The 26,341-nt window shown below is 43.6% G+C and overlaps 1 protein-coding gene across 2 annotated transcripts in view; it reads right to left on the reverse strand.

Moving 5' to 3' along the window:
- The window catches only part of LOC137643907 (muskelin-like), a 163,285-nt gene that overhangs the window by 58,787 nt on the left and 78,157 nt on the right, over positions 1-26,341 (reverse strand). For both annotated transcript variants that reach the window (XM_068376658.1, XM_068376657.1), the window contains exons 6-10: positions 20,048-20,240; positions 4,252-4,397; positions 3,802-3,912; positions 2,901-3,014; positions 2,556-2,740 (exon numbers count right to left, since the gene is read on the reverse strand). In XM_068376658.1, coding sequence (XP_068232759.1) covers positions 2,556-2,740; positions 2,901-3,014; positions 3,802-3,912; positions 4,252-4,397; positions 20,048-20,240 — 749 coding nt within the window. The remainder of the gene's footprint in view (positions 1-2,555; positions 2,741-2,900; positions 3,015-3,801; positions 3,913-4,251; positions 4,398-20,047; positions 20,241-26,341) is intronic.

Below are 26,341 nucleotides of genomic sequence, written 5' to 3' on the forward strand. Positions count from 1 at the left end.
CTGAACATCAACATGCGGCTGGCAGGGTACACTGGAACGCATGGGTGGCAGAACTCTCTCAACTGGAGTGCGCAAGAAGGTTGCCTCAGCGTCCACAGGACGCACAACCGAGTGTGTGGTTGGTTGTAGGCAAGAGGCTGGTGCAGCAGCAACCTTCTCCGCACGAAAGTCCTGCATCAGAGACGTTAATTGTGACTGCATGTTCTGCAGCAAAGACCACTTGGGGTCTGCAGGAGCAGGTGCGGCGACAGACGGTGTAACTGTCTGCGGCGGTACCGCTTTGCCTCTCTTAGGAGGTGAGCAGTCATCGGAAGACTGCAGCGAGTCCGAACTGACCCAGTGGCTACAACTGGGCCGTTGGACTTGCGCGGAAGGGACCGACTTGCGCTTAAGCGGTCGTGAGACCTTGGTCCATGGTTTCTTGCGAGAAACCTCTTCCGCAGACGAGGAATAAATGGGCTCTCTCGTCTTTGTGTGGGTGGGGCGATCTTGGTTAGATACGCCCGAAACCACGGAGGGAACGTCTGTTCGCTGATTAAAGCCTCTCGAACCCATTGGTCGTACGACATTGCTTCTCCCCTGGACTTGGGAGCTTGCAAGAGGTCCCGGACTAGGAGGACGACAGGCACGAACAGACGAACCCTCAAGCGCAACACTATCCACAACACTATCACTCACTTTATCACTTCCCCCTGCACTTTTACACTTCAGCTCCTTGACGTCCGCCATGAGCTGGTTACGGTCACTAGCCAGGGACTCAACTCTCTCACCCAGAGCTTGGATGGCACGCATCATATCAGCCATCGAAGGTTCCTGAGTGCCAGAAGGGGGATTAGGAGCAACCACTACAGGGGAAGGAATAGGTTGTGGGGCATGAGGAGAGGAAAAATCAACAGAACGAGATGAACTTCTCCTGACTCTATCTCTCTCTAGCCTACGTGTATATTTTTGGAATTCGATAAAATCGAATTCCGAAAGCCCAACGCATTCCTCACATCGATCTTCCAATTGACAGGTTTTATTCCGACAATTGGAACAAACGGTGTGAGGATCGATAGAGGCCTTCGGAAGACGCCTTGAACAGTCCCTAGCATTACACTTCCTGAATTTTGGGACTTGAGAAGGGTCAGCCATTTTGAATTGGTCAAAGGGGAATTCAAAAACTATCCAAAGTCATCAACAAATAATCCGATATCAAAAAAAGAATGCAAGGATTTATTGAAGAGAAAGCCTGCACAGCGAAAGCTCAAAACTAGAAAAGTGTACTTCACCAAATAGTTGTGAAAACAAATCCAGTTAGCAACAGCGAATTAGTAGGTCTTGCCGGTAGCACGACAGAGAGAAAATAGAGTTCTTTGTTTACAATGAGTACTGGGTACTTGGACGACAGATGGCGCTGTTGAAGTACACCCCCTACCTGCATAGCGATCGCTGGCGGATTTTTTCCGTAGAGTTTTCTGTCGAGCAGCAGAGCTGCAGCTATTATAATCACCGGCTAAGTTAAATATTGAAAATTCATAATTGCCAATAATAGCAAGTCCCTCTAAGACAGTGGTGGAACCTCAGTGGTTATACTATCGTTTCTTCTGTTTGTCCATTTTCTTTTCATTGATATTTCATTACAGTACTTTGTTAATTTTCTCTGAATTGTTTCTTTTTAAATGCATAAGTATGAGTACATTTAATGCAAAAAGTGTTCTGGAATAGAAGAGTTGCTCTTTTAAGCTCAATTCTGAATCCTTTTTGAAAGACTAGGACCATATCCCCTTTGAACCAATAATATAATGAGGTTGTCATTTGACCGAATACCAAACTGTATATACAGTATTCTAGAAAATTTTTCTTTTTATAAAGCAATGGTTACCTAAATGGCAAGCATTCAGTCAATGTATAGTTTGTTTATCCTTCAAATGCATAGTATTGCAATTTTGAAATTTCAAGGTAATTAGATTACTTTTAATGATTCATGGCTTCATAAGGAAGCGTCTTTCACACACTACTTTTTATTGATGTTATGTTAGTTTTTTATCTATAGTTCAACTAAGGTTATGTAGGTACTTATTTCTAGTTGTTATGAATATTTTAACATAACTATATAATATTACATAGTAATGACCAAATTGATAAAAGGCATTAACCAAAATTGGAAGTGTTATTTGGATCCAACAGAATCACAGAAGTTTTATGACGGTCATGAAAATTGTGTCACAATTGAAAAAAGAAAATAGATGAGAGATATTCTGTTGATAACCTTGATAAAGGAAGATTCTCTAGCCACACTGTATAGTAGCATCATTAATTTTTGCAAATGTAAAAATGCAGTTGAAAATTCAAACAAGCTTGTGGAAGTAAAGGACAATGATTTTTATAAAAAAAAAATAAATAACCCAAAGGTTATCATTAGCAGTCTTATAAAATTTAAGCATGTTATAAGACATGAAAATTAAGCATATATTATAAGACATGCATTAAAATTTGATTTGCCAAGACTCCAACTGAATTGTATTTCACATTAAAAAGAAGAATAATCACAGGATCAGTAAAATTCTACTTACCCTCCAACACAACCTTCCCAACGAGAGGGAGTTAAAACACGCCCTCCAAACACATAAATAATGCGACTCTCTACATCCATGACCATCTGATGGTCAAATATGAGCCTTGGTCCACCCATAGATGCAGTATCTTCAGTAACTAGCGTCCACTTGTTATTCTCCATGTCATACATATAAAAATCACTCTAGAAAAAAAAATAGTAATATTTTTTGTGACCTTTCCTTTAGCTTGAAGCAAATTACATATATCTTCATGTTTTACACAAAAGTTTTGATAATTATTCAAGTTTAAAAACTATGCTCATAATTCTAAATCCTATAAACATCATAAATCATTCCTCTTACTTTAAGATTTTCTGAAACTCGAAGAGCTGAATCTAGGTATCTCCCAAGGGTAAATATTTGGCGCCTCTCTGGATCTAAACACATTTTGTGACAAGAACGTGCAGTTGGGCCACCCTGAGGAATAAACAATTACTATAAATATTTTTCAGAGACTTTTTTGTAAAACTAATATTATCTAATCTTAGTGATTTTGTTTCAGAGATACAAACCCATTAATGTTTAGCCTGAACTTACTAGATTTTTGTACCACTTCAAGTCTGGCCACTTTACATCCAATAACATATACCGTTCAAGGTCCCATATGATTACAATAAAGCTGAAAAATCTTGAATAGTGAAGAGCAAAAGAATAAATTCAGCATTTTGAGATGTAAACTAGGCAATAGCCAGTAGGGAATATAATGGTATAGCACATAATCCTCACCACACTTTGTACATAATACTGCATTATCGTATATTCGATAAGAATATTAAGCATGCATGTTACTGGCTGCTGTTCATACTGTAATGTACTTTTTATTGTCATTTTGATGAAAATAATCTTTAACTTTCCAGAATGAGATTTTCCAGCAATGACAATGGCTGATAAAAACATTACCCATTTAAAATTTTAGAACTCAATATGAATCATGAAATATTTCAGCAATCCCATCAATGACTGAAAAGGGCAACATAGAACAGCATCAAGGTTCTAGTTCTTTAGATAAAAAGGGGAGGTATAATCAGTGTAGGTTACACTAATGATAATAGTGATAAATAATCAAGACTATCTAGTCAATTCAAATTACCTTATAAAAGAAGAGTGAAATCAAAACCAAAACACAGATGATTTGAGACACTCAATTACCTTTTCAAAGTAAATTAAACTGACAATGACACAAAGAAAATTTTAAGACACCAACCTCAGCATGAGTATTTCTAGATATGCACGTCCATTCTTGAGATGGGATGTGATATGACCAGAGGTCACTCAGATCTTGCATTCCATCCCATCCACCGAAGAGATAGATTGTCTGTAGATAAAAAAAATGTAACAATAAGTCCTATTCTGAAAACTGGACAATTGGAGAATTATTGTCTTTACATCTAAATCTTAAAAAATGTATTATAAATGTGCAAATGTTTCAGTTATATCAATGAACAGTCTTATTACACGTAAACTTCATCTATGGTCACTTCAATCTCACATAGGGAATAAAGTATTAGAATAGTCATCTTATATCTATTCTGTGAGGAAATCATTCCAAAATATGGTCTTCAAATAAAACTGTTTGTTATGAAAAAGTATGGGGAAATATTTTAAAGCATTTAAAAAAATACATTAGTTATAAGTACAGTATTAGTATTTTCACCTGAGTATTTGTGTCGATGCACATCTGATGGCCCCCTCTCATGCCAGGTCGCTGGTGACCACTCACTGAACCTAAAGGTGTAGGAATAATGGGAGTCCATTGTGGTTTATATTCTTGTTGACTAATGTACTGCTGGAATAAGCCCTCTGAAATAATACCACACAGGAAATTTTCAAATGATCACATGGATAATAATATCAAAGCACAAAAAACCTAATTATTAAATGAGAATAATTATTTCAATACTTTCCAAAGTTCACTACCGTTCCTCCTCTGGAAGAAATAAATCTTGTCCCTACAATCTAAGTTTTTCCTATCGGTAAGATACATTCCCTTGTGCAACAGCCCTAAGCTATGCAAGCTACCATCTACCCAAGTTCTATCCTGGCAGAGTGCATGGCTTCCCTGATTCTAGTCTGTCATTCTCCCTAAGAAGTCTATTGTGTACCTCACTAAAAGAGTTCTACCAAACTGTGTAGGGAGAAGGCAGGTTACATTAACGAACTTTGGCAAGTACTGTATTGAAATAACGTACAGTAATTAATTTTCAACTAAAATCTACGAGTGTTTCAATAAAATGTTCCAAAAGTTCATTTCTTAAACCCACACTTAAAGGAAAGGTAAGATAGTGGCATCATGACCAAAGTGTACTAAGGTCCCAATATCTAAATAAGAGAAGACACTAAGCACTCTTGCAAGCCTAACCTTTAGAGTATATATTACTATAAAACTAACATATTTCTCGACTCAAAATATTCAAAACCTTCTTCGAATGCGTGATCATAATGAGTCTCATTTTTGCTTAGCTAATCATTAATCAAGCTCAATACAGCACGCTCAATGAATAAAGTGTTATGCTGTTCTATTAGCCTCTCTCCTACTTTAGGCAAGGTTTGAGGTAGGTCTACCTCACAGTTTTGGAGTACCTAACAATACCTTATGAAACAAAATTTTACAACATTTTTTGTAACCTAAGTTCCAGGCAAAACTTAAAATTTCCACTCTAATAGGGTTTTTAAAACCTCTAAATTAAATGAGAAGGACCAGTAAATTATGTTAGAAAAGAACAAGTTAGAGATATTTGTGAAGGGAAGGAAGAAACGGAAGCACTAGAATGAACAGGATTCACATCATGAAAACTAAAAGGTAAATTATCTATGCTATCTGAGCAAGTAGGAGCATTACTAACCAAAATTTGGCCGCTAGCTAGGCTACCACCAGTGAATAGACAGTATCACTTTAACTCTCTTCACCTTCTTTATCTTGCTCCAATCTGACTCTATACAAAGCATAATCTAAATGTGTTTGATCTGTGATATCCCTGCACTCATACCATCTATTCTTTACTATATAATCTTTGCCTCTACAAACGATAGAAATCTTATAAGAATCACTCAAGCCCAGGACATGTGAGTCCTTAATGAGACTTGTATGTACAGTATATACAAGCCTTATTAAAGATTAAACATAATCTTGACTCAGAAGATATACCTTAAATACTAACAACAGAAACTTAATGAAAATCACACTTCAGAATACAAAACCCTTACAAAATGCAAAATTCTCCAGCCAGCAAAACAAGATGTTGACATAGAGGTAACATTTACAACCAGTGTCCATTGCTAACAATGCATACTAATATTGGAAGTAGTTATTTAGATATGGTACTAGTCATACAAATCCACTAATAGGCCCCAAATTTTTAAGTTTATCAACCAAAGCTGCACTTTCAAACATTATACAGTACCACATTAAACATTGGGTAGGAAAAATTACAAACTTATAACAGAGTTTGTATTTTTCTTAACATACAAACCCGAATTCTTTACTACAGGAGATATTTTAGCGCGAGCTGGAAAATACGGCAGAAAACCTTAACAAGGTCGTTAACGACTGGGCCGGTAGTTACCCACCTGTTAGGGGTGGGGGACTGCCGGTTGGTAGCTACTGAATACCTTCAATCGGATTCTAGCTAGGACTATTTTTGTGTAAAGAATTCGGGTTTGTATGTTAGGAAAAATACAAACTCTGTTATAAGTTTGTCATTTGTTCCTACACTAGATACAAACCCTCATTCTTTACTATAGGAGACTTAGTCTTGAGGTCAGGGTGGTCGAGGAGTTCCCTATTCCTAGGGAAGATAGTCCTCAGACTAGACTCTTTAGATGAAAAAATCTCCCGTTAACTTTTCTTTGTAGATCCCCATAATCTTAGCACGACTGAAAGTTTGTAATTACGTGGAAACAAATGTTTCAGGATGGAGAGGGTCGGGAACATTCGACTCGGACCCTTCATACTTAGGATTCCCCTGACCTTGAAAAGGGGAACCCTCGTGACTACGAGTATAACTTATACCCTGTGAGAGGAGTCAGATGAGTTTCATACCTTATTTCAAATGGCGAGTCCAGCTGAAACTGGTTACAGACTAGGATACCCAGATGGGAGGAAGAAGGAAGTGCAGAAGATAGGTGGATGTCCTTCTAAAAACCTAGTAAAACACAGAATCCCCGACAAATGGCTACTGTCCCCTGAAAGGTGTTTAGAGACCTATGTGTCCCATCGGTTAAATAGTGAGTGGTGAATGTAGATTGGCATTTCCAGACTCCAGCTCTTAAGACTTGGAAGACTGAAAAATTTTTCTTAAACGCCAGTGAGGCAGCCACTCCCCTAACTTGATGGGCTTTGGGTTGAGCTGCCTCTGGGTCTCTGTGAATGGCTCTCGCAATAACTTTCTTGAGCCAGAAAGAGATGGTGTTGCAAGAGATTCTCTTCTTTACCTTGTTTCCACTGAGGAAGAGATGACGGAGGCGTGGTCTGAAAGGTCTGGTGCGCTTCAGGTATTTCCTTAGCGCCCTGACTGGGCACAGTAGCAATTAGTCAGTATCCTGTGTTACCCTATTGAGGCTGGAAAATTGAAATTCTCTAAACCTCTTATTGGCCGATGAAAGATTTTGAGTTTTGGCCACAAAGCCTGGCACAAAGTTGAGCGAGACTTCCCCCATCTTCTAGAATGGGTGACTTCGTAGGATAGACCATGAAGTTCACTGACCCTTTTTGTTGAGGCCAGGGCTACTAGGAAAACGGTCTTAAGGGTTAGGAAGTAGTCAGAGGTCGTATTTAAGGGCTCATAGGGTGGTCCCTTTAAGTAACGTAAGACCAGGGACACGTCCAAAGGTGGTAGTCTAATCTCAACTGGGGGGCAAGATCTCTCAAAACCTCGAATCAACAAGGAGATATCTTCTGAGGTGGAAAGATCAACCCCTATCAGTCTACAGATGAGGCTTAATGCTGAATGATAGCCTTTAATTGCCGAGACTGAGAGGAGTTTTTCCTCCCTGAGGTACACAAGGAAGTCTGTCACTAAAGGAAGAAAGGGATCGAGTGGAGACATGCATGGCCCTCTACACCAAGCAGCAAGCACTCTCCATCTTGCTTGGTAGAGGTTTGTGGAAGATTGGCGCAGGTGCCTGGACATGTGCTCAGCCACCCTCCCTGAAAAGCCTCTGCTTCTGAGAAGGGACTGGATAGCCTCCAGGTGTGAAGCTTCAGGAAAGGGATTCTCCCGTGGGGGACACCACTGTGTGGCTACGTCAGCAGAAGGGGTTCTGATGGAAGATACCTTGGAACCTGAACCAGCAGGGAAAGAAGGTCTGCGTACCACTCTCTGCTTGGTCATGCCGGCGCTATTAGAGTTAGCTTGCAGTTCCGTGAAGTCCTGAGTTTGTTGATTACCCTTCTGAGCAGGCAAAAGGGTGGAAAAGCATATGCGTCCAGGTTGTCCCAAGAACATTGAAGGGTGTCCTGGATCGCTACCTGATGGCCTGGAACTGGGGCCCCGTAGCGGGGAAGTTTCACATTCAGAGAAGTGGCGAACAGGTCTATTGTGGGGAAACTCCACAAAGCTATTGCTGTCTTCGCTACTCGAGGATCCAAAGACCATTCGCCACTCAACACTTGGTGATGCCTGCTCAGTTGATCCGCCACGATGTTCCTCCTGCCCGGAATAAACCTGGCTGTGAGAGAAATGTTGTGACCTTCCGCCCACTGGCAAATCTGGACCGCTAGCAGACAGAGGTCTCTTACCAGAGTACCCCCTTGTTTGTTGATTTACGAGACGGCTGTGGAGTTGTCGCTCATCAGCACCACTTCTCGTCCTTGTAGATCTTTCACAAAGTATTTTAGGGCTTTCCGGGCTGCTAATAATTCCAGGTGATTTATATGGAGAGTTTGTTCTATCGGAGACCAAACTCCTGATGCTAATTTTGGGCCTAGGTGGGAACCCCAGCCACGTAGCTATGTGTCCGAAAAGAGTTTTAACTTCGGACTGGGGCTTTGGAGGGGAATGCCCTTTTGGGTATTCTCTCTGGTTGACCACCAATGAAGATCTTGTATCACCAGAGCTGGAACCTCCACTGACAAGAATGGGGAATCGATCTTTTGAGACCAATGGGTCTTCACATGCCACTGGAGACTTCTCATTCTTGATTTTCTGCCTGGAACTAGTTTTTCCAGGGAGGAAAGATGACCTAGAAGACTCTGCCACGATTTGGCTATAGGCGGCAGTGGAGACAAGAGTTGGGCAATGGATTGTTCCAGTCTCCGAAGTCTGTCTTCCGAAGGGAACACCCTCCCTACCTGGGTGTTGATGGACATACCCAGATAGTTTAAGACTTGAGTTGGAATCAAGCAAGACTTCTCTGCGTTTACAAGGATCCCCAGGTCCTTGCAAAGGTCTAGAAGTCTTCTTAGGTGATCCAGAGCTAGCTCCCTGGACGAGGCCAGGAGTAGCCAATCGTCTAGGTATCTTAGCAGACGTATTCCGTGCTTGTGAGCCCACGACGATACGAGTTTGAAGACCTTCGTAAAGACCTGTGGGGCGGTCGAGAGGCCGAAGCATAGGACTTTGAACTCGAAGATTCGACCTTGAACCAGAAAGCGCAGGAATTTCCGATAAGCGCGATGGATCGGCACTGGGAAATATGCATCTTTCAAGTCCACAGATGCCATAGAGTCTCCTGGACGCACAGCTTGGGTCACGGGAGGCTGCTGTCTCCATTTTGAATGGAGTTTGCTTCACAAACTGATTCAAGGTAGAGAGATCGATTACTGGTCTCCAACCTCCCAAGGCTTTCTCTACCAAAAGGAGGTGACTGAAAAACCCCGGGAAGGTGATGGAGACCTCTTGAATGGCGCCTTTTAGAAGCATGCTCTGGATCTCCCGAGCTAGGGCTTGCTGTTTCCCGGGATCCCGAGGGACCTGAGAGGACGAGATCGGGGGAGGAATTAGAGGAGGAGGAGAGCCTATGAAGAGGATGCAGTACCCCCAACGAAGCACCTTGATGGTCCATTGCATGGCCCCCATAGCCTTCCACCTCCTCCAACTCCCCAGCAGACACCCCCCTACGCACTGTGAGGGGGGAGCCGTGACCCTATTTCTGCCTTTAGCCTTAGGAGGAGCCGACTTCCCTTTGCCCATAGGTTTGGCTATAAAAGAGGGGCGTCTGAGGCTCTTGGCTGGGAGTGGAGTTGCGATTGTGGTTTTGGGTTGTGGAGTTGGCTGCTGTTGCATTGTGCGAAGGGAAGCAGCCTTTTGCATCGCGGTGTCCTGCGTCTCTTCCCTCCAAGTATCTAAGGCAGAAGAAACTGCCTGTTCAGAAAAGAGGAAAGGTTGCAGAAGATCCGAGTTTCTCAAATCTGACTTCTCGGTCTTCCCGATGCTCCTTTGAAGTCTGGAAACTACTGATTCCCTCCTTTTGAGAATCCAGTTGCCCCACATGGTTGCAGTTGTAGCAGTTAGGAAGTCCATTGTCTTAGCCCCAGCAGCTAGGACTTCCTGCAAGGACTGTATGGAGCTTTGGTTTGAAAGGTCTTCGTGACTCGCTAGGTAGCCAACTGTGCCTGACCACGTGTCAAACCAGGATAATGCCTCCAGAAAGGAGACTGGGAGAGAAGAGAGTCTCTCTGACGAGCAGCCAGGTGTGAGCCTTGCTGTGAGGGGATCCAGGGTCAGAGGAGAAGGGTTGGAGCGTCGGTATGTCGAGGCGACAGATGTAGATCACTGAGGCCGAGATACTGCACATAGTTCTTAGAGCCCTCAGATAGGAGGACTCTAAGTCCTTTGATGGTTGTTCTTCCGAGGAATCTTCCGGTCGCGCTAATTCCTCACGAGGAAGAGCGATAGAAGCCCGAGTGTCTGGAGGTAACGGCAAAGTAGGATATTCCTTTGCCGTTATTCCAAGGGAAGGCTGAGCACTGGCTAATGGCGCCGCTCGCCTGATCTTGCCTGGATGTCGATGGTCTAGGCGTAGGCGACCGAATTATCGGTACTATCTCAGTAAGAGGTTGCATTGATCGGCGGTCTGGCCTTTTCCCTCTCTTCTCAACCGAGGAGAAGAAGGGTTGAACCTCTGCGTCTTCTTCCGAGGTTCTCGTGAGGCTCGTATTCCATAGCTCGTTAGGGAGCACGGGAACCGGAGCTGCTCTGTCTGAAACACGAGGCCGAGGTGAATGACCCCATGCAGATATGTCCGTAGACTTGCGCGATCGGGAGGTTGAAGGACGGGAGCGCTCTCTCTCTGTTGGTACGAAGCGACGGCGAGGAGAAGTGCTCTTTCTCCCTTCCCAGAGCGATCTGAGCTCCTCAAGTTAATATGTGAAGGAGAAGGATCGCGCTCAGAGTGCGCTCTTCCCTTGTCCGCGCTCCGGGCGCGATTAGATGAAAAATCGCTCCAACGGGAGCGCTTATTACGCTTAGGAGAACTCTCTTGTGACGAAGAGCGAGAACGTATTGTAGCGCTCTTTTTCTTAAAGCGCCTAGATGATCCCTCGTGAGAGGAAGACGATCGCGAGTCAGAACGATGACGCGAAGATGCGCTCTTCTTACGTTTACAACGAGAGCGCTTATAGTCTCTCGGCGAAACATTTTGTGAAGAGATAGAAGGCGAGGAAGAGCGAGAACGATGATGTCTCTTCCTATGTCGTCTCTCTCTCCTACGAGAACGTCTGGGCGAAGGAGAGCCAGCTCTCCTTTTCCTCTTCTCTCTCTCCCTCCTAGCCTCCAAGGAGGACGAAGACGATGAGGAGCAGGAGGAGGGGGAGGGGGAGGTATTCCGATGATTGCGCTTGCGACGTTGTGGTTTCGTAGAAGCTTAAGCGAGGGGCGAAGTAGGCGCCGCGGGCGCTGAAGTTACTATATCTGCAGCTGCCGACTGAGATGACGGGATGAAGGCGAGGTCCGGAACTCCCGAAGGTTCCAAAACAGAAGGGACCTGAGGTAAAACTGTGCCCGCGAGGAACTGGTTCCACACTTCCTCCGAAGGAGAACCAGGAAGTCCAAGGGCAGGCCATACCGCTCGTACGTGATCTGGAATGGAAGCGGTAATAGAGTCATTCCCGATGGCGGAAGAAATTGTCCCACTGGGAGGGGCAACGTGATCCGCCTGACCAGGGGGAATGGGGGTTAAGTCAATGGTGCCGCTCTTCCTTGACTTCCCCTCGGAGGATGGAGGCAAGGAAGAATCTGAGGGGAGAGATCGAGAGGCCGATGAAGAGGCCCGAGACTCGTTACCTTTAGACGGCGAACCTGGAGGTAACGAATCCTTCTAGAATTTCTTCTTCTTTCTCTTCACGAACTTTTCCCACTGAGAGGGCGACCATTCTCTACATACTTGGCAGGGGGAGCCTTCAGAACACCTATGACCTCTGCACGAAGGGTATAGGGAATGAGGATCCACCTCCGGTGGTGACATGAATGTGCCACAAGATTTCGGGGGAACCCCGGGACACTTTCTCATAATAGAGGACATCACATCTAATAAAGAAAACGAAAAAGAAGAAGTTAATCAAAAACACACTAAAGAAAGGCTAGTCTGTCAGTCAAACAAAAGCAGGAGCAGCGGTGTTACCACTGCGACGGCTAGAATTCGATTGAAGGTATTCAGTATCTACTGACCGGCAGTCCCCCACCCCTAACAGGTGAATAACTACCGGCCCGGTTGTTAACGACCTTGTTAAGGTTTTCTGCCGTATTTTCCAGCTCGCGCTAGAATATCTCCTATAGTAAAGAATGAGGGTTGTTATCTAGTGTAGGAACAAATGAAAATAACAACATTATCATTATTATTATTATTACTATTATTATCATTATTATTGGCCAAACTACAACGCTAGCTGGAAAAGCAAGATGCTATAAGCCCAAGGGCTCCAACGAGGAAAATAGCCCAATAAGGAAAAGAAACAAGGAAATAAACAATATAAGAAGTAATGCAATATTAAAATAAAATATTTTAAAAAACATTAACAACATTAAAACAGATAATTCATATATACTGTAGACTATAAAAAGACTTATGTCAGCCTGTTCAACATAAAAATATGTGCTGCAAGTTTGAACTTTTGAAGTTCTACTGATTCAACTACCGGATTAGGATCATTCCATATCTTGGTCACAGCTGGAATAAAACTTCTAGAATACTGTGTAGTAATGAGCCTCATGATGGAGAAGGCCTGACTATTAGAATTAACTGCATGCCTAGTATTATGAACAGGATGGAACTGTCCTGGAAGATCTGAATGTAGAATATGGTCAGAATTATGCAACATGGATAATGAACTAATTGAATAATGGTGCCAAAGATTAATATCTAGATCTGGAATATGAAATTTAATTGATCATAATTAAGATGAGAATCAGCAGCTGAAGACCAGACAGGAGGAGAATACTCGAAACAAGGTAGAATGAGAGAATTAAAACACTTCTTCAGAATAGATTGATCACCAAAAATCTTAAAACACTTTCTTAATAAGCCAAATTTTTGTGTAATTAAAGAAGGCTCAAATCTAATGTGTTTTTTAAAAGTAAATTTGCTGTCGAGAATCACACCTAAAATTTTAAGAGAGTTATACAAAGTTAAAGAAACACTATTAATGCTGAGATCCAGATGATGAGGAGCCACTGTCCTTGACCTACTTACAATCATACTTTGAGTTTTGTTAGGATTCAAATTCATACCCCATAATTTGCACCATGCACTAATTTTAGCTAGATCTCTATTAAGGGATTCAGCCATCCAGATCTACATTCAGGAGATGGAATTGAGGCAAAGAGAGTAGCATCATCTCCATTTACAAAAAGCTTTTTTTCTAGGCCAAACCACATGTCATGTGTATATAAGATGAAAAGTAATGATATTTTGCATAAAAATACAACAGAGAATGGAAGTGAACAAAGATATGGCAAACACAGGACAAAAATTCCTAGAAACAATTATTCATTTACATTTCAGAAAGACTACTCTGTAATGTACCTTATTGGGATAAAATGATATTTTAATTATAAAATAAATTTTTGAATATACTTACCCGGTGAATATATAATAGCTGCAACTCTGTTGCTCGACAGACACATACATAAAAAACTCGCGAGCGATCGCTATGCAGGTTGCGGGTGTGCCCACCAGCGCCAACTGTCGGCCAGATACCACTCTCGGATGTAAACAAAACCTTCAATTTCTTCTCATCCCACTGCGTCTCTATTGGGGAGGAAGGGAGGGTCGTTTAATTTATATGTTCACCGGGTAAGTATATTCAAAAATTTATTTTATAATTAAAATATCATTTTTAAATATTTAACTTAGCCGGTGAATATATAATAGCTGATTCACACCCAAGGAGGTGGGTAGAGACCAGAGTTAATTATGTTTACAGCGTATAAGCTAAGAGTTTTTTCATTTTGGCAGTTATCAATATAACAAAACCAAAATAAATAGGTACCTGGTGAGGAAGTTGACTTAGACGATTACTCTGCCTTGTAAGTCTGTCTTCCTCACGGAGCCCAGCGATCCTCTTAGGATGCTGACAGACTCCCAGGAGCTGAAGTATCAAGGGTTGCAACCCATACAACAGGACCTCATCAAACCCCTAATCTGGGCGCTCTCAAGAAATGACTTTGACCACCCGCCAAATCAATCAGGATGCGAAAGGCTTCTTAGCCTTCCGAACAACCCATAAAACAATATTAAAAACATTTCAAGAGACAGATTAAAAGGATATTGGAATTAGGGAAGTGTAGTGGTAGAACCCTCACCCACTACTGCACTCGCTGCAACGAATGGACCCAGTGTGTAGCAGTCCTCGTAAAGAGTCTGGACATCTTTTAAGTAAAATGACGCGAACACTGACTTGTTTCTCCAAAAAGTCGCGTCCATAATACTTTGCAGAGATTTATTTTGCTTGAAGGCCACGGAGGTTGCTATATCTCTAACTTCGTGCGTCTTAACCCTAAGCAAACATCGGTCTTTCTCATTCAAGTGAGAATGAGCTTCTCGTATTAAAAAAATCTGATAAAATATGACAAAGAATTCTTTGACATAGGCAATGAAGGTTTCTTAACTGAGCACCATAATGCCTCAGATTTCCCTCGTAATGACTTAGTACGAGCTAAATCGAACTTAAGAGCTCTAACAGGACATAATACTATTTCCAGTTCGTTGCCTACGATCTCTGATAAGCAAGGAATATCAAAAGATTTAGGCCAAGGACGAGAAGGCAGTTCATTTTTGGCCAGGAAACCAAGTTGAAGTGAACAAGTGGCTTTTTTCTGTAGAAAAGCCGATGTTCTTACTGAAGGCATGAAGTTCACTGACCCTTTTAGCCGAAGCCAAGCACACTAGGAAAAGTGTCTTGAGGGTGAGATCCTTCAGGGAGGCTGAATGTAATGGCTCAAACCTGTCTGACATCAGGAACCTTAGGACCACGTCTAAGTTCCATCCAGGAGTTGCCAAACGACGTTCCTTAGAGGTCTCGAAAGACTTAAGGAGATCTTGGAGATCTTTATTGTTGGAAAGATCTAAGCCTCTATGTCGAAAGACCGAAGCCAACATGCTCCTGTAGCCCTTAATCGTGGGAGCTGAAAGGGAGCGAACCTTTCTCAGATGTAAAAGAAAATCTGCGATTTGGGCTACAGAGGTACTGGACGAGGACACAGATGCTGACTTGCACCAGTCTCGAAAGACTTCCCACTTCGACTGGTATACTCTAATGGTAGAAGCTCTCCTAGCTCTTGCAATCGCACTGACTGCCTCCTTCGAAAAAACCTCTAGCTCTTGAGAGTCTTTCGATAGTGTGAAGGAAGTCAGACGAAGAGCGGGGAGGCTTTGATGGACATTCTTTACGTGGGGCTGACGTAACAGATCTACCCTTAGAGGAAGACTTCTTGGAAAGTCTACCAGCCATTGAAGTACCTCAGTGAACCACTCTCTCGCGGGCCAGAGGGTAGCAACCAACGTCAACCTTGTCCCTTCGTGAGAGGCGAACTTCTGCAGTACCTTGTTGACTATCTTGAATGGTGGGAATGCATATAAGTCCATAAAAGACCAATCCAGTAGAAACGCGTCTATGTAGATTGCTTCTGTATCTAGGACTGGAGAGCAAAAGATTGGTAACCTTTTGGTCAACGAGGAGGCAAAGAGGTCTATGGTTGGTTGACCCCAAGAAGCCCAAAGACTCTTGCCCACGTCCTTGTGGAGGGTCCATACCGTGGGTATCACCTGACCCCTCCGACTGAGACAGTCTGCCAAGACGTTCAAGTCCCCCTGGATGAATCTTTGTCAACAGGGAGATGCCTCGAATTCTAGACCATAAGAGAAGGTCCCTTGCGATCTCGAGCAGCGTGAAGGAGTGTGTGCCTCCTCGCTTGGAGATGTACGCCAAAGTTGTGGTGTTGTCTGAGTTGACCTCTACCACTTAGTTTCGAAGACGCTTCCTAATATCATCAAGGCCAAGTGGACTGCTAATAGCTCCTTGCCGTTGATGTGCATGCTCTTCTGACTTGAGGTCCACAGACCCGCGCATTCCCGACCGTCCAGGGTCGCACCCAACCCAAACCCGACGCGTCTGAGGACAACACGTGGTTTGGGTTCTTGACTGCTAGGGAAAGTCCCTCTCTCAGACTGATATTGCTGTCCCACCATTTCAGGCATGCCTGTATTGGTTCGGAGACTGGGAATGATACCGTCTCTAATGTCTTGTCCTAGTTCCAGTGAGAGGCTAGATGGAACCGTAGAGGCAGAAGGGGTAGTCTCCCTAGTGAGACAAACTGCTCCAGGGATGAGAGAGTCCCTACGAGACTGTTCCAACTCCTGACTGAATAAACGTTTTCTTTTCAGCATTAGTTGGACTTCGAGCAGGGCTTGACTGCGAATCTCCATCCCCAAAAATAGAATAAATCTGGGATGGGATCAGTTGGGACTTTTAGGTTGACCACAAGTCCCAACTCCCTGGCCAGACTCAACGTCCAATGTAGATCCTGCAGACAGCGAAGGCTGGACGATGCTCTAAGAAGCCAGTCGTCCAAGTACAGGGAGGCTCGGATCCCCGATAGCTCGAAACTGGTACCCCACATTCCTGTAAACAAACCTCAGAAACGGTTGGGAATCCGGGTGTATAGGAATGTGGAAGTATGCCTCCTGAAGGTCGAGAGAGACCATCCAGTCGCCTTCCATAAATGCTGTCAAGACAGCCTGGTAGACTTCATCGTGAAGTTTGTCTTGACAATGAACACATTGAGCGCACTTGCCTCTTACGTACTCCTGCAGTGAACATGGCTGCCAAATCATGGAGCCATCCCTGAGGGACTTGTTCCTGCAGAGAACGTGGCTGTCAGATCATTGGAGCCATCTCTGAAAGCCTTGTTTATGCATGACATAATTGTACAGCAAAACTTCAAAGGCTCAAAAACAGCTGTGAAGTTGACCTGCAAAATCTTGGAGCGTCTCATGGCCAGGCGCCAGGGAGAGTCTATGAGGTTTGAGAAGTCTATCTGGGCAGAGGCAGGAACTCCCAAGCCGAGAACTTCTCTCGTGTCATATCAGACCCTCGCTCTATAAGCCAGTTTAAAAGAAGGGAAAGCAAAGGCTGTATCCCCCAAACTCCTCCTGGTGATAAACCAGTCGCCTAGCAAACGTAAAGCTCTCTAGGAGAGCGAGAGAGCACTAGCTTATAAAACAACGGCTTCGAAGTAGCTAGGCCTAGTGTAAGCTCTGACGTTTAGGCGAACGAGGAGCAGCAGTTACAAAAAGATCCGGACAAAGATCCTTAAAAATCAGCATGATTTATTTAAAGTCCATAGAGGGCTAAGCAGCTTTAGGCTCCTCTCCGTCTGACAGAGTCCTCAAGGGAATACCAGTAGGAGGGGGAACAGCAACTTCCTCATCTGAAGGAACCTTGTCCGATAATAGCTGAGTCTCAAGCAAGGGAGAGACCTACCGTGGTGGCAATGCTTTACAAGCAGAGTCCACACGCACTGGTGCATTAGTAGCGGACCAGAACGCAACGTCATGTAACTGCTTGACAGTCTGTGAACTGTCAACAACAACAGGTGCGAGAGACCAGGACGCAACGTCATGTAACTGCTTGACAGTCTGTGAACTGTCAACAACAACAGGTGCTTGAGGACGCACAGCGTCCACTCGAGACTGCTTTGACCGCCTAGACTGAGCAGTCAAAACAACTCTAGAATGCGGAGGTTGACGCTCAGCGTCAAAACAAGTCAACTCCGATTGTTAGCGAACGTCCTGAACGTCAACAGGAGCATCAGCAAGTGGCCTAACGTCCAAATGTGGCTGAAAATCCACACGAGACCGCATCGAGTGTGGTTCTAAACAACCTGACTGACGTGACTTAGCTACGCCAACGTCAACAGGACGCACAAAGGAACGTTAGGGTGGCTGAAAGCCAGGATCTCGATGAGATAAACGGCTAGGCTCAACGGACTTATCGGCAGAATAGTCTTCCATAAGGGAGGCAAGCTTATTCTGCATGTCTTGCCGTACAACCCATTTAGGATCAACGGAAATGGTTGCGGTAAGAGACGAGGGTAACGTCTGTGACCGCAAAACCTTGCCAACAAAAAGACTCTCGGAGTCTGTGTTACGCTTTTGTTAGGCGGCGAGCAGTCTTCCGATGACTGCATAGGGTCAGAGCTGTCCTAATGGCTACAACCAGGACGCTGGACCTGTCCTGAAAGGACTGACTTTCGCTTAAGGGCCTCGAAACCTTGTTTCAGGTTTCTTATGGGAAAAGCCTTCGGATGACGAGGAGAAAATCGTCTCTCTCGCCTTATGGTAGGGGTGATCTTGGTAAGATACACCCGATACCATAGAGGGAACGTCTGTTCGCTGATCAAGGCCTCTCGAACCCATAAGTCGTACGACATTACTTCTCCCCTGGGCTTGGGAGCTTGCAAGAGGTCCCGGACTAGGCGAACGACAGGCACGAACAGACGAACCCTCGGTCGCAACACTGATAACACTTTGCGCAATATCACTTTATCACTACGATTTTCTGTTTTGCACTTATTTCACTGAAATCGAAACTTTTACAGATTTCTACCTGAAGCACGCAATTCTACCCTCATCAAAAGGTAGTAATTGCTAAATCAATCGTATAATGCAAGCACATTAATACCAGCAAAAAACAGTAAACATCTTTTAAGATAAAAAATTCAGTGGCTGGGGAAGAGACTAAACACTAGTTCATTCAAAACTACGTTTTCAATCTCTCACCGTACATTGCCTGGGGACGAGAATAAAAAACTAAAAACGTTTTATCCTTTCTCCCCGTACAGAGACTAGGGACGAGAGTAACTCAAGAACAACGTTACCCGCTTGAACGGAACGTTTTCTCTCCTCTCTCTCCCTCCGTCTCTATCTCTCTCTCTCTCTCTCTCTTGATTTCGCACCTAAGAGAAGAGCCCACTTACTTTTCGTCAAAAAAACATGTTATTTGACCAAATGAAAAAAACTGAAAGGTTTTTCAATTAAAAAGTTCCTTTAAAATAGAATTTAAAACATTTAAGCTTTGAAAGAAGAATGAACAAAACGTCAGAATCGATTTACTCTTTCTGCAAAGTGAAACCGTGATACTCTCTCTCTCTATCGTAACGATAGAGCGCAAACTGCGTAGTATAAATAAACTAAACGTTAGTTCATCTTTGAAACAGTACGAAGACTATTCAAAGAAAATCTTTCATAAAATATCTATTAAAAAATATTCATTTAAAAAGTTTTAAATCATTAGCTCTTTAAAAGTTATTTACGATTGAAAGGGCTCAACGTTGTTTAACTTCGGTTTCCAAGTTAGGACCGCCTACTCTCAGGAAAGGTCGCATATAAACAAATCATTAAAATTTATTTTCATGTTTCTTATAAATGGAAAGTTAATCGAAGAGGTCTAATAAAGGCGGTGAGATATAAAATATATAGAGGAAAATCTATAATTAATTTATAACGTGATAAGATAATTGCTAAAAGCCTAAACACACTTCCGTCTAAGGGAAGGGTCGGCCATTTAAAAGTCAAAGAAAGTCCATACTCTCTTTGTCATCAAAAATTAAATCTATCCAAAAACGAGTTCAAGATTTAAGATGAAGATAAAACACCTGCATTGCGAAAGCTCAAACCAAAATGAAGTACTTCACCAAATATGTTGAGAAAACTCCAGGTTCTACAGCGAGTATTGATACGTCTTGTCGACACGTCGACAGAGAAGAAATTGAAGGTTTTGTTTACATCCGAGAGTGGTATCTGGCCGACAGTTGGCGCTGGTGGGCACACCCGCAACCTGCATAGCAATCGCTCGCGAGTTTTTTATGTATGTGTCTGTCGAGCAACAGAGTTGCAGCTATTATATATTCACCGGCTAAGTTAAATATTTAAAATCCCAAAATTCCTATTTTTAAGACTAAAATCATTCAAAATAATTCATCAAAAGTAACCTCCATAAATATCAATGAACATACCTCGTGCAGCCTCAGCTATTAGCAGCTCACAGCCATCAAAGTCTCCTTGACATACTAGTAATTCGTGTAATCTCGTTAGTCTTGGGTCTTCTAAAGTGACTCGAGTTCGTTTTTCGAGCGATTCGAAAGCTTCTGTATAATTGTGCTGTCGAAAATGCTTCAGACATAAACGAATTGCTTCTCTTTCCCTATACTGGAAACACATGAGAAATGTTATTTTTATAATAAAATAAATTTTTGAATATACTTACCCGGTGATTATAATAGCTGCAACTCTGTTGCTCGACAGAAAACTCTAAGGTAAAATTCGCCAGCGATCGCTACACAGGTTGCGGGTGTGCCCAACAGCGCCATCTGTCGTCCAGATACCCAGTACTCAATGTAAACAAAGAACTCAATTTTCTCCTCGTCCCACTGCGTCTCTATTGGGGAGGAAGGGAGGGTCCTTTAATTTATAATCACCGGGTAAGTATATTCAAAAATTTATTTTATTATAAAAATAACATTTTTCAATATTTAACTTAGCCGGTGATTATAATAGCTGATTCACACCCAGGGGGGTGGGTAGAGACCAGCAAAATATGTTTACATTATTATGAGCTAAGAATTTTATTTCATTTTAGAAGTTATCAAAATAACAAAAACAAAATAAATAGGTACCTGGTAAGGAAGTCGACTTGAACAATTACTCTGCCTTTTTAAGTACGTCTTCCTTACGGAGCCTCGCGATCCTCTTAGGATGCTGATCGACCCCTAGGATCTGAAGTATCAAGGGTTGCAACCCATACAACAGGACCTCATCAAAACCCCTAATCTAGGCGCTTCTCAAGAAATGACTTTGACCACCCGCCAAATCAACCAGGATGCGAAAGGCTTCTTAGCCTTCCGGACAACCCAAAAACAACAATAAAAACATTTCAAGAGAAAGATTAAAAAGGTTATAGAATTAGAGAATTGTAGTGGTTGAGCCCTCACCCACTACTGCACTTGCTGCTACGAATGGTCCCAGTGTGTAGCAGCTCTTGTAAAGAGACTGGACATCTTTCAAGTAAAATGACGCGAACACTGACTTGCTTCTCCAATAGGTTGCGTCCATTATACTTTGCAGAGATATATTTTGCTTAAAGGCCACGGAAGTTGTTACAGCTCTAACTTCGTGCGTCTTCACCTTAAGCAAAGTTCGGTCTTCCTCACTCAGATGTGAATGAGCTTCTCGTATTAACAATCTGATAAAGTCTGACCAAGCATTCTTTGACAAAGGCAAGGATGGTTTCTTAACTGAACACCATAAAGCTTCAGATTGGCCTTGTAAAGGTTTAGTACGCTTTAAATAGAACTTAAGAGCTCTAACAGGGCATAACACTCTTTCTAGTTCATTGCCTACGATCTCCGATAAGCTGGGGATATCGAAAGATTTAGGCCAAGGCCGAGAAGGCAGCTCATTTTTGGCTAGAAAACCAAGTTGTAGCGAACAAGTGGCTTTTTCTGACGAAAATCCTATGTTCTTGCTGAAGGCATGAATCTCACTGACTCTTTTAGCCGAGGCTAAGCATACCAGGAAAAGAGTCTTAAGAGTGAGATCTTTCAGGGAGGCTGATTGTAACGGCTCCAACCTGTCTGATATGAAGAATCTTAGTACCACGTCTAAATTCCATCCAGGGGTAGCCAAACGACGCTCCTTGGTGGTCTCAAAAGACTTAAGGAGGTCTTGCAGATCTTTATGTTTGGAAAGATCTAAGCCTTTATGCCGGAAGACCGATGCCAACATGCTTCTGTAGCCCTTGATAGTGGGAGCTGAAAGGGATCGTCCTTTTCTCAGGTATAAGAGAAAAACAGCTATTTGAGCTACAGAGGTACTGGTCGAGGATACAGAAACTGACTTGCACCAGACTCGGAAGACTTCCCACTTCGATTGGTAGACTCTAATGGAAGAAGCTCTCCTTGCTCTAGCAATCGCACTGGCTGCTTCCTTCGAAAAGCCTCTAGCTCTCGAGAGTCTTTCGATAGTCTGAAGGCAGTCAGACGAAGAGCGTGGAGGCTTTGGAGTACCTTCTTTACGTGTGGCTGACGTAGAAGGTCTACCCTTAGAGGAAGACTACTGGGAACGTCTTCTAACCATCGAAGTATCTCGGTGAACCATTCTCTCGCGGGCCAGAGGGAAGCAACTAACGTCAACCTTGTCCCTTCGTGAGAGGCGAACTTCTGCAGTACCTTGTTGACAATCTTGAACGGTGGGAATGCGTAGAGATCCAGATGTGACCAATCTAGGAGGAAAGCATCTATATGTATTGCTGCTGGGTCCGGGACTGGAGAGCAATAGATTGGAAGCCTCTTGGTCAGCGAGGTTGCGAAGAGATCTATGGATGGTTTTACCCCAAGTGGCCCAAAGTCTCTTGCACACATCCTTGTGAAGGGTCCATTCGGTTGGAATTACTTGCCCTTTCCGACTGAGACAATCTGCTATGACGTTCAAGTTGCCTTGGATGAACCTCGTTACTAGGGAGATGTCTTGACCTTTTGACCAGATGAGCAGGTCCCTTGTGATCTCGTACAACGTCAGTGAGTGGGTACCTCCTTGTTTGGAGATGTACGCCAAGGCCGTGGTGATGTCCGAGTTAACTTCCACCACTTTGCCTCGAAGGAGAGACTTGAAGCTTTTCAAGGCCAGATGTACTGCCAACAGCTCCTTGCAGTTGAAATGCATGCTCCTCTGACTCGAGTTCCACAGTCCTGAGCATTCCCGACCGTCTAGTGTCGCGCCCCAGCCCACGTCCGATGCGTCCGAGAAGAGAACGTGGTAGGGAGTCTGAACAGCCAGGGGAAGACCCTCTCTTAGGTTGATATTGTCCTTCCACCAAGTCAGACAAGCCTTTATCTTTTCGGAAACCGGGATCGAGACCGCTTCTATCGTCTTGTCCTTTTTCCAGTGAAAAGCTAGATGGTATTGAAGAGGACGGAGGTGTAGTCTTCCTAGTGACACAAATTGTTCCACGGATGACAGCGTCCCTACCAGACTCATCCACAGCCTGACTGAGCAGCGTTCCTTCTTCAGCATCTTCTGGGTGGATAGCAGGGCTTGATCTATTCTGGGGGCTGATCGTCTTGTTGTTCAGCAACGTCCTCATCAGAGGGTTCCTCATCCGAAAACTGATGAGGAAACGGCAACGGAGTGGGCAACGTCTGGCTCGCTGAGTCCGGTCGCACTGGTGGATGCGTGACGGAGCCGGACGCAATATCATGGAACTGCTGCACAGTCTGTGAACTGTCAACAACCATGGGTGCGCGAGGAAGCACAGCGTCAACCCGAGACTGTCTAGACCGTCTGGGTTGTGCAGTCAACACCCTACCGGGTTGCTGAGGTTGACGCACTGCGTCAAAACAAGTCACCTCTGCTGGTTGTTGAACGTCCTGAACGTCAACAACCACCTCCGAGCGTCGCTTAACGTCAACGTGCGGCTGGCAACCCACACTGGGTCGCATCGGTGGAGGAACCACCTCAACTGGCAGATGCGAGTAGGTTACCTCAGCGTCAACAGGGCGCACAACCGACCGGTTGGAAGGTTGTTGGCCAGAAGGTTCGGTAGCAACCTTCTCCGCATTAAAGTCCTCTATCAAGGACGCAAGCTTGGACTGCATGTCTTGCAGCAAAGCCCATTTAGGGTCTACGGGAGCAGGTGTGGCAACAGACGGGGTTAGCGACTGAGGCGGTACCGTTTACCATCCCTGAAAGCCTTGTTATGCGTGACATAATTGTACAGCAAAACTTCAAAGGCTCGAAAACAGCTGTGAAGTTGACCTGTAAACAACTTGGAGCGTCTCCTGGCCAGGCGCCAGGGAGAGTCTACGAGAATTGAGAAGTCTATCTGGGCAGAGGCATGAACTCCCAAGCCGAGAACTTCTCTCGTGTCATATCAGACTCTCGCTCTATAAACCAGTTTAAAAGAAAAGAAAGCAAAGGCTGTATCCCCCAAACTCCTCCTGGTGAAAGACCAGTCGCCTAGCCAACGTAAAGCTCTCTAGGAGAGCGAGAGAGCACTAGCTTAAAAACAACGGCTTCGAAGTAGCTAGGCCTAGTGTAAGCTCTGACGTTTAGGCGAACGAGGAGCAGCAGTTACAAAAAGATCCGGACAAAGATCCTTAAAAAAATCATCATGATTTAATTAAAGTCCATAGGAGGCTAAGCAGCTTTAGGCTCCTCTCCATCTGACAGAGTCCTCAAGGGAATATCAGTAGGAGGGGGAACAGCAACTTCCTCATCTACAGGAACCTTGTCCGATAAAAGCTGAGTCTCAAGCAAGGGAGAGACCTACCGTGGTGGCAATGCTTTACAAGCAGAGTCCACACTCACTGGTGCATTAGTAGCGGACCAGAACGCAACGTCATGTAACTGCTTGACAGTCTGTGAACTGTCAACAACTGAACTGTCAACCACAACAGGTGCGTGAGGACGCACAGCGTCCACTCGAGACTGCTTTGACTGCCTAGACTGAGCAGTCAAAACAACTCTAGAATGCGGAGGTTGACGCACAGCGTCAAAACAAGTCAACACCGATTGTTAGTGAACGTCTTGAACGTCAACAGGAGCCTCAGCAAGTGGCCTAACGTCCAAATGCGGCTGAAAAACCACACGAGACCGCATCGAGTGTGGTTTTAAACAACCTGACTGACGTGACTAAGCTACGCCAACGTCAACAGTAAGCACAAAGGAACGTTAGGTTGGCTGAAAGCCAGGATATCGATGAGATAAACGGCTAGACTCAACGGACTAATCGGCAGAATAGTCTTCCATAAGGGAGGCAAGCATATACTGCATGTCTTGCCATACAACCCATTAAGGATCAACGGAAATGGTTGTGGTAAGAGACGAGGGTAAGGTCTGTGACCGCAACACTTTGCCTACAAAAAAAGACTCTCGGAGTCTGTGTTACGCTTTTGTTAGGCGGCGAGCAGTTATACGATGACTGCATAGGGTCAGAGCTGTCCTAATGGTTGTAACCAGGACGCTGGACCTGTCCTGAAAGGACTGACTTTCGCTTAAGGGCTTCGAAACCTTGTGACAGGTTTCTTATGCGAAAAGCCTTCGGATGACGAGGAGAAGCAACGTCTCTCTCGTCTTATGGTAGGGGAGATCTTGGTAAGATACACCCGATACCATAGAGGGAAAACGTCTGTTCGTTGGTCAAGGCCTCTCGAACCTATAAGTCGTTTGACATTACTTCTCCCCTGGGCTTGGGAGCATGTAAGAGGTCCCGGACTAGGTGAACGACAGGCACGAACAGACGAACCCTCGGACGCAACACTGTAACACTTTGCGCATATCACTTTATCACTTCGATTTTCCGTTTTGCACTTATTTCACTGAAATTTTTACTGATTTCTACCTGAAACACGCAATACTACCCTTCATTAAAAGGTAGTAATTGCGAAATCAGTCGTATAATGCAAGCTCATTAATACCAGCAAAAAACAGAAAACATATTTAAAGATAAAAAAAAAAAAAAAAAATCAGTGGCTGGGAAAGAGACTAAACACTAGTTCATATAACTACGTTTTCAATCTCTCACCGCACATAGCCTGGGGACGAGAATAAAAAACTAAAACGTTTTATCCTTCCTCCCCGTACAGCGACAAGGGACGAGAGTAACACGAGAACAACGTTACCCGCTTGAACGGAACGTTTTCTCTCCTCTCTCTCCCTCCGTCTCTATCTCTCTCTCTCTTTCTCTCTTGATTTCACACCTAAGAGAAGAGCCCAATTATATTTCGTCAAAAAAACATGTTATTTGACTAAAGGAAAAAACTGAAAGGTTTTTCAAATAAAAAGTTCCTTTAAAATAGAATTTAAAACATTTAAGCTAAGAAAGAATGAACAAAACGTCAGAATCGATTTACTCTTACTGCAAAGTGAAACCGTGATACACTCTCTCTCTATCGTAACGATAGAGCGCATGTTGAACGTCCTGAACGTCAACAACTGCGTAGCATAAATAAACTAAACGTTAGTTCATCTTTGAAAACAGTACGAAGACTATCAAAGAAATTCTTTCATAAAATATTACATTTAAAAAGTTTTAAATCCTTAGCTCTTTAAAAGCTAATTACGATATAAATGGCTCAACGTTGATTAACTTCGGTTTCCAAGTTAGGACCGCCTACTCTCAGGAAAGGTCTATATAAACAAAACATTAAAATTATTTTTATATGTTTATAATAAATTGAAAGTTAATCGAAGAGGCCTAATAAAGGCGGAGAGATATAAAATATATAGAGGAAAATCTATAACGTGATATAATT

The sequence above is a fragment of the Palaemon carinicauda genome, chromosome 7 (genome assembly GCF_036898095.1).
Source record: "Palaemon carinicauda isolate YSFRI2023 chromosome 7, ASM3689809v2, whole genome shotgun sequence".
Taxonomy (NCBI): Eukaryota; Metazoa; Arthropoda; class Malacostraca; order Decapoda; family Palaemonidae; genus Palaemon; species Palaemon carinicauda.